At 37.0% G+C, this 17,802-nt stretch overlaps 1 protein-coding gene and 2 long non-coding RNA genes across 3 annotated transcripts in view; 2 read left to right on the top strand and 1 right to left on the bottom strand.

Moving 5' to 3' along the window:
- Positions 1-10,856, top strand: part of LOC6042562 (myophilin) — a 92,360-nt gene extending 81,504 nt beyond the window's left edge. Inside the window, exon 3 of the mRNA XM_038262534.1 lies at positions 9,486-10,856. Within this exon, the coding sequence (XP_038118462.1) occupies positions 9,486-9,998 (513 nt within the window). The 3' untranslated portion in view covers positions 9,999-10,856. The remainder of the gene's footprint in view (positions 1-9,485) is intronic.
- On the bottom strand, positions 5,634-7,459 carry LOC119769580. The gene is made up of 4 exons (XR_005278434.1): positions 7,228-7,459; positions 6,935-7,102; positions 6,040-6,169; positions 5,634-5,976 (listed from the first exon to the last, which is right to left on the bottom strand). It is a non-coding gene; the product is annotated as an uncharacterized LOC119769580 (long non-coding RNA).
- Positions 10,857-12,714: 1,858 nt separating the features above from the next.
- Positions 12,715-14,163, top strand: LOC119770082. Its single transcript, XR_005278648.1, has 2 exons — positions 12,715-13,734; positions 13,800-14,163. It is a non-coding gene; the product is annotated as an uncharacterized LOC119770082 (long non-coding RNA).
- The last annotated feature ends 3,639 nt before the right edge of the window (positions 14,164-17,802 follow it).

Here is a 17,802-nt window from a genome sequence, read left to right as displayed (position 1 = left end):
GATCTATTTTCAGTATGAATAATTTGATTTTTAAGCTTAAAAAAAAAATTATCACTAAAAAGTTGTTCTGGAAAAATACATTAGTTTTGCTTACTTATTTATTTAAAAAAAGAAAATAGAAAAAAACTTCAAATTGAAGTAAACCCAGTCAAAACTGAAAGAAATAACATTTAGTCTCTTTTTGCAAATTTTAAGACAACAATCCAAGTTTTTTCATAAATTTCACAATTTTACGAAATAGATAATTTTGTGTTCTTGTACATTTTTTTCAGTTAAAAAATATCAATATAAAAATTATAAGAATTAAATTCAAACATGAAGAATGTTCTTATAATATATTAAGATTTGATATCAAGCTTGTTTTTTTAATTCAGACAATAATTTTATTTATTTAATACTTCATGAACAGTCGTAAGGGCCGGTCATAGAAATATTTTAAAAAGCCGTCGCGGGCCGGATGAAATGGCTTCACGGGCCGGATCCGGCCCGCGGGCCGGACGTTGGGCAGGCCTGCTTTAAATACAATCCTTGTTGAAAAATATCTAAATCTTTTTTAAAACCGTTAACATTTACTTGAAAAAAAAAAATTTAATTGTACATTTTCTTAGTTTTTCAGTTTTGTTTTAATCTTTCTTAAGGTTCTACAAAATAACATATTTTTCAAGTTTTTGTCTCCAAAACCTGTAGTTTTTTTATAAAAACACAATCAAAAATGGCATTGGCTTAATTCGTTTGAAAATTCCGCAAAAGGCAACAATTTTAAAATTAAACATGACTTCTTACTTTAATTCAAATTTTCAATTGATTTTTTGAAAACTTTTAACTTTAAATTTTTTTTAGGAAATGAAGTGCAACTGTTGAAATTATTAATTATTTCAATTTTTTAAGGACCCTAAGCTATTGTGTCTATAGGACCCAGTCAAAAAAAAAAAAAAACAAAAAACCCTCTAGATTTTATGGTTGCTCATTTTGGATGTTCGATTAGAAAAAAATGATTAACAAAATAAAAAAAAGTTTTTAAGTTTTTGCAGAATTCATGGTTAAAAAAATCAAAATAAAATGGTCGTTGATTTTTTTCAATATTTTAAATTTGCTATATTCAAAAAGGAAAATGCATGAAACCATAAAAACGCTCTAAACAATATGTTGGTGGTCTGGAGAGGTCAGGGAAAAGTCAGGGAATTTTATTTTGGGATTTGGATCGACACCATGATCAAAAAGTGGTCAAACACAAACTTGTAGGAAATTGGACGGGCTTTCGGGAAAAAATACACTGAAACAAAAATACACGTCACATCTATGAGATTTTTTGATTTTTAAGTCTAAAACTTAAATTTAAAGGTGATGTCGCGATTTTTTTTCGTTCAAAATTTTTGAGGATTTGCGCCCTCTTCAAATGTTATTTTCAAGTACTATTGGCTCCATATACACAAAAATGGCTCATATAGGCCCAGGATAACATGTCTACAAAGTTTCATTGAAATCGGAGAGGGTCGGGTACAAAAGTACCAGAAAAATTCCTGATTTGAGCTGGAATTGCTCTCGAATGTAAAAATATTTTAAAAACAAGTTTGATTTATAAGCATTCGGAACAAATTTTGCTATGATATCTTGGATCTTGGATACAGTTGGGATACAGTTTTCTATTAGAAGCTTTATCTTAGTTAGCATGAATCCAACTGTTGGCAGAAGTCAAAGTTTGTATATCGAATATCGAAACCTGGAAGAATCCCGATTTACATCCAAATTGAACTACCCTCTTCTTTCTGCCACATTTGTAGATTTTCGCATTTATCGAGAAAATCAACAGCATTTATCGAGAACAGTGGAAAATTGAATTTTGCGTTAGCTCGGTAGTCGTTGGAATTCAATCATTCTATGATTCTTAACAGCCTTTCCACAGTAAAGAAGTTTAAATATTGTAGGAAAATCTTCACTTGAAAAATGAACTTCCTAATTTGATTTACTAGACTCACCTTCACGTATACATATCGATTCAGAAATGATATGCACTCGATTGTCTCAGCAATGGCTGAACCGATTTTTTCGGTTTTGACCTTATTCGATTCCTCTTGGAGAGGGCCTCGTGGCGCGGTGGTTAGCGGCTTCGGAGTCCCATACAGCGATTCCATTTGAAAAGAGCCTAAACCTTCTCCGATCTTGCTCAACATTTTTCTGGAGGTTCCTTGGCCAAAATAGTTTTGTTTGGCCATTAGGGTGACCTACACTGTGCTAGGGTGGTTCGAAAAATGGCAATTTTCGTAATTTTTCGCAAAAACCACTTTTTTTTCAAAAAATCATATCTCCGCATCGAGTCTGCGATTGACAGAGCAGCGAGTCAGACGTGCGTCCCTCCAACACCAAATAAGTGCAAAAAATGCCTCACGGCAAAAAAAAGAGGCGGTCCTCGCCAGCAGGATCGGCAGAATTGCAGAAGTTAAAGAATGCTGATGCACTACCTGCAAAGCCAGGCAGTTTGAGCAAGGGCGCTCAAAATTCGTCTGGAAACCAGTTCGCTTCCCTCCCTGTGGGCGTGAGCGAGAAGGAAGAATTTGAACGACGGGAAAAGGTGCCACCTATTTTTGTGAAAACATCGTCATCGGATTCGGTGCGAAAGTGGCTGACCGGGTTTATCAAATCTGGTGCTTACGAGCTTCCATTCGCTTGTGTGCTGATGGACTCAAAATTCTGCTACCTACCAGAAAGGATTACAACTACGTTCGGGATTTCCTGAACAACACAAAGATTGAATACTACAGCCATGCCGATCCAGGTAAACGCCCCATGAAACAGGTCCTCCGAGGCCTGTACGACATGGATGTGAGTGTGCTGAAAGAAGAGCTCAAATCTCTTAAGTTGAACGTGATCGAAGTCTTCAAGATGACGAGACACAACAAGGACATCAAGTATCGTGATCAACTGTACCTGGTTCATCTCGAGAAAGGATTGACAACGCCGTCTGAGCTGAAAGCAGTTCGGGAATTTTTCAACATCATTGTGTCTTGGGAACGTTATCGTCCAGTGTACCTACAAATCTAGCTTAACATTTGAAAAAGTCGCATGGAAACTTAAAATGGCGTTTTGACCGTGTCTGGACCAAAGAGCCTATGTCTGAAAATATTTTTATCGGATTCCTCGGAAAATTTCACATATAATATCAAAAAGTTGGCGATGTCGAACCGTAAGTGACTATTTTAATAAAAGTGGTCTAACTTCATGGAAACTTTGTGGTTTGGTTGAGCGTTTTAGCAGAATGCATTACTGTGAATACAAAGAGACGAGTTGTTCCTTTTAATTCCGCTATATATTTTAATATCTTGACAGATACGTATTTCGTCTACTACTTGCAGACTTCATCAGTGTTCTGTTCTCGACTGAAGGTTCATCGCTGGTGTATCCATATTTGTAGTTACTGTAGGTACTACCTCCTCGTTCTTCTTTTGTGCCTGTATAGGTAACAGCTTAAACAGCCACGTTGAGCCGTTACCTGAATCCTTGTTGAGTAAACGTTTGTTGCCTGCCTTGAAGATTTCCAAACTTTCAGCGACAGCCAGCTTCGATGGGTTAGTGATGTGTCTTAAGATGACCGCGTCGCTAGCTGTGATGTTATGTTTTTCCTCGATGATGTGTTCGGTTACTGCTGACTTGAAATGGGGACAAATCCTTTCCGTTTTTCCTCCATGGCAATTTTGACATATGTGTGTATATGCTCATCCAACCTGGTTTGCAGCAATCTCTTAGTTTGTCCAATGTAGCTCATATCACAGTGGCCGCAGGATACCTCGTAGATGCCGGGTTTGCCTAAAGTCGGTATGGGGTCTTTCGTTGAACCTAAGATGGATTCCAACTGGCTGTTTCTACTGCTGAACACTAAATCGATGCCAAATTTAGCCAGTTTTTGTCGTAATGGGCGTGTTATCCTGTAGTCGAATTCTACTGCTGCTCTTCGCAGTGGCTCTGCTGATGGCGTAAGGGTTGTGAGTGAAGTTCTGTGCAGTTTTCTTTCCTTCTTATCGATGATTGCTTGGATAGTTGTTCTGCTGTAACCGTTGATTTCCGCTGTTTCAAATATGTACTCCAATTCTTTCTGTTTTCCTGCTTCGCTGAGGGGTAAAGTTGTCATCCTATGTATAAAATAATGATATGCTGCCATCTTATGTTGGAATGAATGGTTTGACGTGGCTGGGATTGTTCTTCTGGTGTTTGTTGGCTTCCTGTAGATCTCGAAAGAAAACGAAGATGGGCAACCTGGTTCTCTCATGGAAACTATGTTAGAAAAGTCCCTTTAATCATTTATTATCTCCCTTCAACGTTTTATTAGACAAAATGGCTTGTTTTCTAAGGTGGCCCATTCTGCCCAGCACCCTGGAAAAGTAGCCGAAAAAAACTTTTTTTTTAAAGTGGCTCAAGAACAGTTTTAAGCTAAAATTTTTCATAAACCAACAACATTGAAGGGAACATCCCAAAGCATAAGCCTACTACACTGAATTCATAAATTTCTGCCATTCTGCCATTCTGGTTGGCGAAAACTTAACCCTCTACTGGTCAATTTTTTCCCCCGTGTTTAGGAGGTCATTTTGAGCCACTTTTGTCCTACGAAAAACTTTTATTCTTTGTTTTATATATTTCTTGTTTTTTGTTTAGTACTTTAAATTGCTTTTATCTTGTTTTGTTTACGATTATTTTTGATAGTATCTGGCTTACTTAACCATCACCATTACCTTTTGCCTATCTAGATTAATCGTGTTTTTAACAGTCACCTTTTCAATTTATTGTTTGTTTTTTTCCATTTTCTACAAATCTAAAGTTTTTTAAAACATTGGCAAAGTCACATTAAACAAGTATCGCTTTCTTTTTTCTTTCCAATGCTTTTTTACGATCAAAAATTGGTTGAAAAATTGTTTTTTGGCGATATTTTAGATCGAAACCCGCTTAGAGGCGGAGTTGGATTGTAGAGGGTTAACATGTAGGCTAATGCAGGCTATTCTGTTTTTGAAAATCAGATCTATGCTACAACTCGACCAAACCGATCAAATTTATCCTTGTATGTAGTCTACTGGTGGTTTAAAATTCAAGATCTTTTTAAACCCAACTCTTAAATTTATGGAATGCGACAACAATAAAAGTTTTGCATTTTTCACAATAACAAACTCTTGTTGCAAGGTCCCCGCGATTGTTGTCTTCCATTGATTTAGTTGTTTGTTGTTGTTGTTGGTTGGGCAACCCGCATAAAGATTTCTGATGAACTTACAGTAAATTTTAACGTTACAAAACGATAAAATATATTGTCATTTTGACAGTGTTTTAACAGTAGACAGCATCGTTTTTTAAGATAATTTGCGTCGTATTTTGGGATTTTACCATAAAAAAGGGGGGTTGTTATGCACCGGTACCATAAAAATTTCGAATTTTTCCATACATTTTTTCCAAATACGACGCATTTTACTGTTAATCTAATGTTGCATTTTTCATTCAAAAACTTGCCCTGACTATAGAAAACATCATACATTTACAACAAATACAGTAACCATTACAATGGATTTCACAGTAAATGTATAGTTCTTCAAGATTTTTTCCCTGCTAAATAGTACTGTTTAAACTATATTCGTACATTGAAATAAATAATAACTACAGCAAGTTTTATTGTACTTTAATTTTATTTATGGTATGTTTTACGGTATTTTCCTTAAATTAAAAGTATGTTTTATTTTATTTTAGTTTCATTTACACTGTTTTTTTTTAATTGAACTTCAGAAATGAAACAATTTATTAGAAACAAAGCAAGCTTTTCTTATTACTCATCACTCACAACTCCCGTCAGGATTTTCGTCACGAGAAGTCCGTCCAGCATCTCGCCATTCAGGAAGGGTTTCCTTCACGGTCGCGGTCGAGTTGAAACTGTCGTTGGGCTCCTTCCGACGTTTTCTTTCGTAATTCCGCTTCAAGCTGTCGGCCAAAAGCTCCGTTTTGTCGAGACTGCAAATGTAAAAAAAACACAATTAGAATCAAATTACACAGCCTGCATCCCACACAACTTACGCCCACTTCTTCATCTTCAAATGTCCTGCTGCTTCAGGAGTTAACGTTGCCACCAAGAAAGGAAATATGATGGCAAACTGGAATGTCCGCATTTCACGTCTACGTGCATCCGCGTTGGAACTAGTAGACTCTGTAATCGAAAAAAAAGCAATACGTTAAAAATAGGTAACCTAAAAGAAAACACATCGGCCTGCCCAAGCAAGCCACGGAAAATGTCTGCTGCTACAAAGGAGAAAAGCTCGGAACTTAACCTCAAAGGTAAATTGTTGGACTAACGAAGCAACCCATTCAAGCAATCGAAGCAACCATCAATCATGCAAGCATTCATTCACCATTCTACTTCTGACACTCGAACAAGCAAGAATCAAATAAATTTAGCTCTCACGAAATACAACATAAATAAACCAAATGAACTTTTTTGACAGGTGTCAGTGCCGGGACTCAAAACTTTGTTCCGGTTGTTCCGTTTCGCATGGACACAAACACGGTTAGGAGCACGACAAGGACACGGCCACGGGAATGGCCAGGAACAGGCACCTACACGGCCAGGGACACGAAAACGGCCAGAAGCACAGACACGAACACGGTCAGGAGTTCGGACAAGGACACAGCCTAGAGCACGGCCACGGGAACGACAACTACGTGGTCAGTTGCGCGTACACGAACACGGACAGATGCACACTTATCCGAAAAAAAAATCGGGTTTTGACGTTTCGCGCAATCGGAAGCAAATTCAAATTCAAAAAAGAAATGCTAAGTCGTGAAAACGACACCTGTCAAACCACTGAGTTCTTTGAGCTCATTTGCTACGTCACAGTTTTCTTGCCTACTGCGGAGTGGGATTCCGCCCCGTGGCTCTATCCTTTTCCAATAGAATAAAATGTCAAATACTCACACGAAGATGTTCGAACTCCTCGTAGCTTTTCCAGATCGAGCACTTGGCATCTTGGAGGCCTCCATTCGGAATGGATTATTGACGGTGGCCGGAAATGTCCGCAATATGCGCCGGGTCTGCGTTTCCACTGCGGGTTTTGTCCCGTAACCGAACAGCTCCACACGCCCACTGAAAGACACAAATAATACAAAAAAAAAGCTTGACAATTTTTCGAAGCAGGTCATGGCAACAACCTGCTGTTGCTTCAGGGGGATTCCGCCCTCTCCAAAATTAATAAAACTCCAAAAACTTACCCAAATGTGAGAAAAATCCGCCATCCCGGAGATGTTCCGGTTCGTTCACCCGGCGGATTTGATGACGGAAGTTATTTTTCATAAGCACACGCGAGTAAAACTTGATTTCGATTCGAAACTGCAGCCAACACGGCCAACACGAAACATGAATGAACACGCGCGAGAGAAAAAGTTTGACAGCTCGCAGCTCGCTCAATCATGGTGCGTTCGTTTCAAGAGCGTCGGCTGCACAGTTTCTGTATAATGGTGCGTTCGTTTTATGATTCTTATTTATTGCTTTTTTACGAGTTTTTTTAAATTTATTTCGCAATAATGTTTAAATGTTTAAATGTTTAAATGTTTAAATGTTTAAATGTTTAAATGTTTAAATGTTTAAATGTTTAAATGTTTAAATGTTTAAATGTTTAAATGTTTAAATGTTTAAATGTTTAAATGTTTAAATGTTTAAATGTTTAAATGTTTAAATGTTTAAATGTTTAAATGTTTAAATGTTTAAATGTTTAAATGTTTAAATGTTTAAATGTTTAAATGTTTAAATGTTTAAATGTTTAAATGTTTAAATGTTTAAATGTAATTGTAATTTTATTTGGCAACGATATCATGTTAGTCAGACTTTTTATCAGGGTAAGGAGGTGTACAAACCGGAAAATGTTAAAATGTAAAAAAATGTAGAATGGTGAAAATGTAAAAATGTAAAAACTTCGACATTTCAAAATGTAAAAATGTAAAATGGCATTTTGATTTTTTATGATCTTGAATTTTAAAAATTATTATATTTATTTTTTTCACGGTTGGGCGTGTTGGCAATTGTTTACGCTCCATACAAAAAAAGTGTGTGGACACCTAACCTATAAAAACCTAAAAGAAGCAAACGCAAAATAAACTTTAAACACTGAGGGTTGAGACACAAAACTTGTCTGTGGTTGAGTGTTCACATTAAAACAGTGCACTTTATCAAAATATCACATATGACTGTTAAAAATTCAATTTGGCATTGAAATTTTATTTCTGGTATTTTAAAATTAATTCTCAATACTTACCGAGTTTAACTTTTTTTTTATCCTTAGAACGAAACGAAAACGAATTTGACTTTAGCTGTCGGCCACAATTGCTAGTACCAACCACTAGTGTCTTCCTTTTATCTACAAGGACTTCGCCACCCTGGGCTCCTATGTGTACGAGAGTATGTCACGGAGCGAAGGCACCGAAACCCCATACTGACACTTAGAATTTCAGGGTGCCCGCTGCGGGATCTGAACCGGCGATCTCTGGTATGTGAATTAAGTGCGCGGTCCGATAAATCCACACGGAAGGACAATCTTGAATCCTTAGAACCTTGCAAATATTTTTCAAACTTTATGTCCCCCTCTTCAAAATCGGCTCGAAAAATCAGGAGGTATAAAAATCAGCAGCTTAACTTTTTATGGAATTAGAAGTCTAATCAACTGATAACAATTTCAAATGCATTTCCTGCGTTGATAAACATATTTAGCATGATTGAGCGCGTCTAAAAATATATTTAAAAACAAACTTTTTTTTGCGAAAGAACATAATTTCTGAAATACTTAAATATTTTGAAAACTAAAGATTGCAAAACAATTGAACTGGTGTAAAATGCATTTTAAAACACTTTTTTCATTCAAATATTGAATCCGTTTGAAGCTTGCGTATTTTATATTTCAAAGGATAACAATTTTTCATTACGTAACTAAAATTGAACTTACTGTGAAAAAAAATGTCAAAAAATACATCATCGTATTTTCTCTATCAAAACCACGCAATTTACTGTACCGATACATTTTACGATAGCTTATTTTTTGAGACTGTATAAGATTACATATAACAAAACCATCCAACTTGCTGTAATCATGAATTTTAAGGTAGCTCTACCGTCATTCCAATAAAGATCGAAAAAGTCAACAATAAACTTACTATAGATATTATAATATCTATTGTAACTGCATGGTTTTAACAGTGCAAATCATCATATAATTTTATGCGGGAAACCTTCTTATCTCATGCATTCGCCAGATCAGTCAGTCAGTCAGGGTGGTCAGCGGTCATGTCCATTTTCGGAAAAGACGTTTTGTCCAACGTGACCACGAAACTGGTTCACGATGATGACTGTTATTAAGAGTATTACCATCTCAATCCATTTAGCAAGGCGTTTTTGCAAAGTTTTATCGAATTAGTATAGATACACGCAAGTGCTGCTTCTAAGTTTTCTAAAACATTTGTCTTTCTGTTTATCCCCGCAGATCAACTCCAAGTACAGCGAAGAGCTGGCCGCCGAGTGTTTGGAGTGGATCAAGGAGGTCACCGGGGAGCCGATCAACACGAGCGGCGAGATGGACAACTTCTACGAGGTGCTCAAGGACGGCGTTCTGCTGTGCAACCTGTCGAACGCGATCGAGACCGGCTCGGTCAAGAAGATCAACACGAGCAAGATGGCGTTCAAGTGCATGGAGAACATCTCGGCGTTCCTGGAGTGCGCGAAGAAGTTTGGCGTGCCGCCGCAGGAAACCTTCCAGACGGTGGACCTGTGGGAGCGCCAGAACCTCAACTCGGTGGTGATCTGCCTGCAGTCGCTCGGTCGCAAGGCCGGCAAGTACGGCAAGCCGTCGATTGGGCCGAAGGAGGCGGACAAGAACGAGCGCCAGTTCTCGGACGAGCAGCTGCGGGCCGGCCAAACCGTCATCTCGCTGCAGTACGGATCGAACAAGGGCGCGACCCAGAGCGGCATCAACTTTGGCAACACTAGACATATGTAAATGATGAGAGAAAGCTTGGGTTTGTTTTATAATTTCCACGTTTTTTTTTATCATTTCTTGAACGCGGTGCGAGTTAGGACTTAAAAGTTTAAGATGCCACACAATCATTCGAAAGTGTCAAAGACAACGAACAAAAAAAAGCGGGCAGCCAAGTCGAGCAGGAGAAGTGAAAACGTTCCAACTCTAGCAAGTTAAATATGGTAGTCTTCCTCCCTATTAGCGAGAGGTTAAATGAAACAAAATTAGAGTGCTCTTAAAACACACAAACAAAACAAATAAATGTAGAACTATTTAAACACCTTTGATAGCGCCTTACAAACTTGTTACGAACAATATAAATATACAATACATTCCAGTAACTGAGAATTCCACAAAACAATAGAAGTTTCATTCCCCATTCCAAAACGGTAGCGTCAGTTAAAGAGTTAGAGTTGTACTAGAAGAGTTCTTCAATATCCACTAAACAATATTTATGCCAAATTTAAGCAAAAAGAAGGTGAATATTTTGGTGCCATCAAGCGAGCAAAGAACAGAATCAAAAACAGGAAAAAAGAAATGACGTGAAAAGATGGCCTTAGAGTAATCGAACAAATAATAAAAAAAAGTTCTTAAATTATATATTTTTGATATCAGTATTCGTTTGTTTTGCAGTCTCCCCCTCGTACCAATTGGATGCATTTCGCTAATTGATATTTGTATTTTTTGCGTTGTGAACAGAGACCATTATCCGTACGCCACACGGTTTGCAATGTTTTGTCTACCCCGGTTTTATACTTGCTACCACTTTATTATGTGTTTTTTTATTTCTTCTTTTTTTTGGATAAGTTATTATTTAAAAATAAAGATTTAGAAGAGAAACTTTGTGTTTTATTTTTACCCTCCCGAAAATCTCACTTTTTTACCAATCCTTTAGAATCGTCTCCCCTTATACTAATATTTACACACAAGATTAGAGCGTCCAATTTCCCGACCCGGTAAAAAAAATTCCCGGGTAATCTCGGGAATTCCCGGAAAAAAATTTTCCCGTTTCCCGGGAAATTTGTAAATTTCCAGGGAATTCCCGAAATGCTGTAAATTTCATGTCAAGGTTTACTTCAGATACCGAATATTTATTTTTGAATTGAATTTGAATTGACATAATTAAATTTTTCAAAAAGGGTTCTGCGTGACGAATTTGTTTAAAAGTATTCGAGAAATTACAGTTTGAAGTTATAAATTTATGAAGCACGTGAGCTACCAAGGGCGTACGAGGGTTAAATATAAAAAATATCGATTAATTTCAACCACTTCTACACTTAACTTAACATAACTTAACAAAAATCATACCATAAATGAAACCATGAAAAATCGTTAAAAACAAATTCAACCCAAAGAATGCAACCATATTTTCAAACCTCGCTTCATATATTTGAAAACTTTGAGTTGTGGTTTCATGAAATAGTGTTTCAAGTTAAAAAGCGCCAGAAATTAGATTTTTAAGGCAAATTCAATGATTATCTATTTATTCACATGTAGAAAATACTTATTCTGTTAGAAGTTATTTGCCATGATAAACAATATTTCTGCATGATTTTTTTTTTCATTTCAATTTATGGTCACTGAGAAAAATTTAAAAGCAACTGTATGTTGCCATAGATTTTTACTTTTTGATTAAAAAAATATAAACTACTACTTCTCAACAAAAAATTCTGATTTTGTTTTCGATTTGGTACGATTTAAAGACAGCCTAAAAAATTATAAAATTTATATATTTTCTCAAAGCTGGATGATTTTTTTTACAAGCAGTCAAGCAATTAATTGATCCTAACACTTATTTTGATCATTAAAGTTGCTGTTCTATACAAATGTGTTGCAAAATATTGATCAGAAACAGGGTCAGAATGATTTTCGTTGAATTTCAAATTTCCCGGGAATTCCCGGGATTTCCCGGGAAATTTGTTGAAAATTTCCCGTTTCCCGGGAATTTTGTAACCCCGGGAAATTGGACGCTCTACACAAGATCCGCTGTAATTACTCTTAACTTTAAAAAAATGAAATTACAAAGGCCGATTCGGTCCTAACCAGGTCCCAGTACCGAAAAAAACCTAATAGAAATAATTTAACTTACAAAAAAATCCTTCAAAAATAACAAAACAGCTAAAAAAATGATTCGGATTGTGTCATTAGATTTTACGCCGACTCGGTTTTTATGTTTTACAGCGTGACGTCACGAGCGCACACGCACACACATTTTTGCTGAGACACACGTGCAAAAAATGTAAACAGTGCAGCCAAGCTGTAAAATTTCTAACCTAAAAACCGAGTCGGCATAAAACCTAATTGCAACGTAAAATGAATCGATTGATGTGTGTCCCTGCTAAAGAGTTTCTCGCAAGTCGAACATGCAACGCCGATTACGCCTGGTGAGTAGGCAAAAGGCAGTACCAACCAGCGTCACGTCATCGTGGGTTGCAGACCTGCAGGGCGCAGATAAACTTGCGAGGCGGTTGAAAACAGAAGAGAGATGTTTATTATCGGGGCTGTTTTATTAGAGGCATTCGATTATTTAAACAAAGCTTTCGATTTGAAATGGTTTCGTCGTTGCTAAAATTAGAGCGATTTGTCTCACGCTTTCTAAAATGTTAGCGACGAGTTACTTACTTTACTATAAATAATTCGATATAGGTTATTCCTCAATTACAGACTTCACATCAATCCAGTCCAGATGTTGTTAAAGAATAGACCTGCCTTAGTTAGGTTACCTTCTCTGTTAAATTAAAGTACGAGTTAGATTGATTGCACCTTGCCTTTCATCAACTATTCCTTAGTTCTTAAGTCAATAAAATCCAGGAATCTGACACGCATGCAGTTTCCTGAAGTCCCCACCAGAGGTGCTGTCAATATTGTTTAGTATGGTTTTTGAAATGGTCGTATGAAATAAATTCATAATTTTTTCCCAAATTATGTTTTTTTTGTAAGTTTCTACCTCGGTTTTTACTTTTTTTTTGTATATATGCGAGATGATTACAAGCATTACGTTATTTTTTTATTTTTAACTTTTATTAGATCAATAAAACAAAGTTCTACTTGGCCATTCAAGAAAAACAACCGAACTCGCTGAACTGAACTAAAAACTGGATAGCTTCAGTTTCCTTGAAACAAAATAAAATTTGTTTGATATTTCCTGTCCGTTGTATTAAAATTAATTACGCTTTCAGAATACTAACTAAATTTCTGTCGAAAATGCTTTAAACTAACTGTAACTGAACACCAAAGTGCTAGTATGTCAACATTAGGTTCTCGATGATATGCTTATATGCTGTTCCCCTAGATCAAATTCTAGATTAAACATAAATCTTTCTAAAGAATAAAAAAACCCGAAAAAAGTTTTTATTTATGTAATTTATGTCCGATGCGCATACGACCTTTTCAAATGCCACGCGCTAAAAACTTGGTTCGATCTTGGTTCGATTTTGACTTCACTCGCTTTGTATGTGGAAGACAGTCGTGTCGTAACCATGATAAAATCACACTAAAGAAAAGTGATTCTACCATCTATAAAATCCTAAGATGTTGATGTTGATATAAGTGAGATCTGTGTGCACCGCTTTTAAGTGACAGATATTATTGCGGGTGGATAGATAAATTTTCATTCTGCTGCGAGTGTATCCCGCAGCTGCGAATATCGCAACGGCCCCTAAGTAGGCCTTTCAGTGCATTCTTTAGCTCATGTCAGTCTATTTTCTATCAACATCTGGTAGGTAGTTTTCTCTAGTTTTTATTATTGTTGAGTTTTCAAAATAATATTTATTGAAATTTTAGTGGTAAAATGTCCGAGATTTGCACTGCCGTTTTCAAGCAATACGCCTCAATTGATACAGTGTACCGCTGTTGCGAATTGTCTCGAACTGGATCAACCGTTACGAGCGGGATAGCGTTTTCAACATCACAGAAAGGAAAAAGTGTTCTTGCAGTTCAGCCCAGTACTGCGCCAATTTGAACCGTATCCAGCGCCACTCAGGGGTCAATTCCGTGTGGGTTTTAGATGGTACTCGCATTCATTCCGACAAGTTTGTTTGAAAGTGTTGTTATTTAACTGGTGGGTCTTTCAATCCAAGCAAAGGGCTATCCAAAAAAATGATTTAAGCGTGTTTGATGTTTGAAATAAAGAAACCATTGTAAACATGTTGATTATTTGTTTTATTTGCAAACAATCTGCAATCTCTTACAGTTTTCATGATGAAAGGTGATAAAAAGGTCTATATTTGCATATTTCTGGTCCTTTTCCCTCCTCGTAGCTTCGAATGCGTTTCGTTCATTTTCTTTTTTAAGTGGCGCCCTTGAAAACAAACTGGACGCAGTTATCCCAAACAGAACGAAAATGTCCTCGACGCTGTTTAAACAAATTTTCAAGGATCCACGTTTTTCACTGGACTTTTGACCCATGAAGTTCTTTTCCTGAACAGATGCTTAAAGTCTAAACAAGACTTCATCAGGCGCAGACCTTTGAATGCGCTGAAAATTTCAAAAAATGGGTAATTAATTTTCAGCTGTGTCCTCTTTATCGTATACCTTCCGGGATTATTCATCTCCTGAATCGCTAGAATCCGATGTAACGGATGCCTTCCGTTTTTTAGTTGATTTCATTTTTCCGAAGTGTTTGACACTTGAACAACGTTTGCGGTTTTTGAAACTGCGCGATTTAGTCGCCGCCGCCTACAGTTCAGAACAGACAACCGCACTGTGCACAGTAGCCAGAACCGCAAAATGTTAAATTATCTTGCCACGCATAATATGTTTTCGTTGATCTGATATTTTCCTCATTTCATACTGTTGTATCCATTCGTAAATCATTGAACAAATTTTCCTAAATGTTATCAATCACGCAATTCATTAGCAACTAGCTCAATCTGGTTGCCAATACTTAAGCATATTCGATTCAATTTAAAAGACGATTTTCAAAAGATATTTTGTTTTACCTGTAGCGGTTTCTTTTTATCTTTTGTGCAGCAGCGGCGGGATTGACACACGGCTTGGAATCAGAGTTGAACTGAAACGGCGGACTTGGTCTCGCTTCTCAATATCTTGCTGAATTTTCAATGCTTCGCTTCGCTAGGAGACGGTGATTTTAGCGGATTGCAGACTGGATTTTCGCCATGTGATGTGATGATTTTCTAAACCCAAGTTGCCTAGGATTCGATAATTGGGAATAGAACCAATTCAACCTGAACTAGATTCTCACCACCATGGCAGCGGTCCATTGCCGACCGCTCCCATCTCCACAAGGATAGGGGATTTGGAAGACGGGAAGTGTTGATGCTCCACTTTTTTCAGAGTATTAAGGGAAAATCTCCACGGTATCCTCAAGTAAGTTTTCGCTTGGAGCAAGGGGTTGGAAACTCTTAGAGCTATAATTATTATGTCAACCAGTATATCAAAATATATGTTAGTATACTTATTATTTCCTTTGCTTGACAATCCTAAGGACAGGGGATCGAACCCCGCCCGTGAGTTTCATGTTTTTTCATTAATTCCAAATTCAATGAGTCCAGCAGATGGGTATCGAACCCAGAACCATTCGCTTATAAAGCGAACATCGTAACCATTCAGCCACGACCGCTCCTCACGGACATATGTCCAATTTAATGCAAATTAACTGGTTTGTGTATTTCGATTAGAATCAGTAAATCAAAATTATGTAAACAATATTAAATTAGCGACTTTTATTATTTGTTTGAAAGGATTTCATACTATTCAATGAATTTTGCTATATCACAGTAAGGAATATTTTCGAACCGGCAGATAACAGCATTTTGATTAAAAATTGATAGTTTCATCGAAAATATGTCAAATATGTCTTAAATATGTCTTAACAGTCAAAAATCCTTCAAAAATATAACCTTTATCCAATCAAATTTACAAATTACGGGTGGCCGTCTTACCCCCCGTGGAGGTGGCCATCTTGCCCCCAAATTACTTATTTTATAAAACTTTTTTTGCAAATAGCTCATCTCATTTTTTAAACGTTTAATAATCTTGGGCAAACTTCAATTTACCATGAAAAAATATTTAAAGAATGGATTACATATTGTTACCTAACAAAAGTGCTTAAGTTGTAAATCATGAAAATTACATCCAGTTTCAAGTTGAAAAAATATTTGTTTATTTTAAGCTATTTTTAAACTATTTCAAACAATAGGTTTGGCAAATGCATAATTTAGCATGAGGAACAGTGAGCATGAGCATGAGCATGAGAGACCACCCATGGTTGTCCTTCTCCGTTGCTGAACAGGACCATAATATCCCATCAGCACAACCGGTCACACGCTTCAACGATCAAATGATGTTTCCCTTATCAACAGCATGCATGAATGCGCTGAAAAGATAAAACATCACGATCATCAAAACTAGAGCCGGTGCGAATAGGAAACAGTCGTTGGCCACCAACGGCGCCCGCCATGTCAGTTTGTAGATCTCGAGGGAATGGGACGGGAATGTTAGTTAGCACAGGCTGCTACCAAGGGTGGGTTCTACACTCAACCCCCGGTGGTTGGTCACTTTTTCGTTTGACACTTTTTTAGTTTGTACCCCGTTGGTTGGTCAAAGTCAAACTAAAAAGTGACGAACTGTCACTTTCTACACGGCGCTCACGCACACTATCAAAACAAACGTTTGATAGTGTGCGTGAACTCCGTGTAAAAGGGGTGTCAAATTAAAAAGTTACCCCGTTCGTTTGACAACAGTTGGTGTCAAACCATCGGGGTTTGAGTGTATACGATATCCACACCGCGTGTGCCGGAAAACTACTTCTACTTGGGATTTTGTTAGTGGGTAAGGGTAATGGCCAGGATTCAACATAGAGGATGATGATGCGACCCAATAATCAATAAATTTTGTTCAATGGTGTGATGTATTATGCATTCTCAAGGCAAACAGTCGGAGTATGCGGATGAGACTATTCCCGGTTATTTGGTGTTGAGTTTAGCATAAATGATTTAATCTTAGACAGCCGGCTGTGGAAAGATAAAACCAACTAAAATGCGAAAACGCGAAACCGCCCGGATCGAAACACACACACAATCGGGGGGACAACAAAGACGGAAACGGCAACGAAAATCCTGCGCGAGGACCGCGACGCACACCGTTCAAATTCTCCAACTCAACTCCATAATTTAGCATGAGGAACAGTATTGCTAAACATTTTTGTAATATTCATTAGTATACTTAGTAAAGCAGTGGGGTGGCCGTATTACCCCCAGCTCCCCTATATCAGTCTCAGTCCTCCTCAAGCTACCAATGCTCCACGGTTAAGTGGAAAGTATTTTGCTTGTCAATCCTAAGGACAGGACCCCAAGTTTTTCATTTAATTCAAATTTTAATGAGTCCAGAACATTCTCGTTGGGAGCAGATGGGTATCAAACTCAGGACCATTCGCTTCTTAAGCGAACATCGTAACCATTCAGCCACGACAGCTTCTGGTAAAAAAAATTAGTGATTTTTAATAACACTTTTTGTCATTAAAACTTGATTTTAATTATTTTTTTTAATTCAAATTTCCAGAATAGGCAAAAAATCTTTGATCGAGTTATGATTTTTTGAAACAATACAGATTTAAAAAAAATCGAAATATTGGTCGCAACAATTTTTCAATTTTATTTTTTGATGTAAAATCGAATTTGCAATTCAGCCATTTTTAGGTAACTTTTTCAAAATAGTCGTAGTTTTTCATTTTGCCCACCTTTGAAAAAAATATTTTTTTAAAGCTGAGAAAATTCTCTATATTTTGCTTTACTGACTGATAATCCAATTTAGAATGTTAAAACAA

This window comes from Culex quinquefasciatus, chromosome 3, assembly GCF_015732765.1.
Source record: "Culex quinquefasciatus strain JHB chromosome 3, VPISU_Cqui_1.0_pri_paternal, whole genome shotgun sequence".
Classification (NCBI taxonomy): Eukaryota; Metazoa; Arthropoda; class Insecta; order Diptera; family Culicidae; genus Culex; species Culex quinquefasciatus.
Note: the sequence above shows the minus strand (reverse complement) of the source record. Positions and strands in the feature narration are given on the sequence as shown.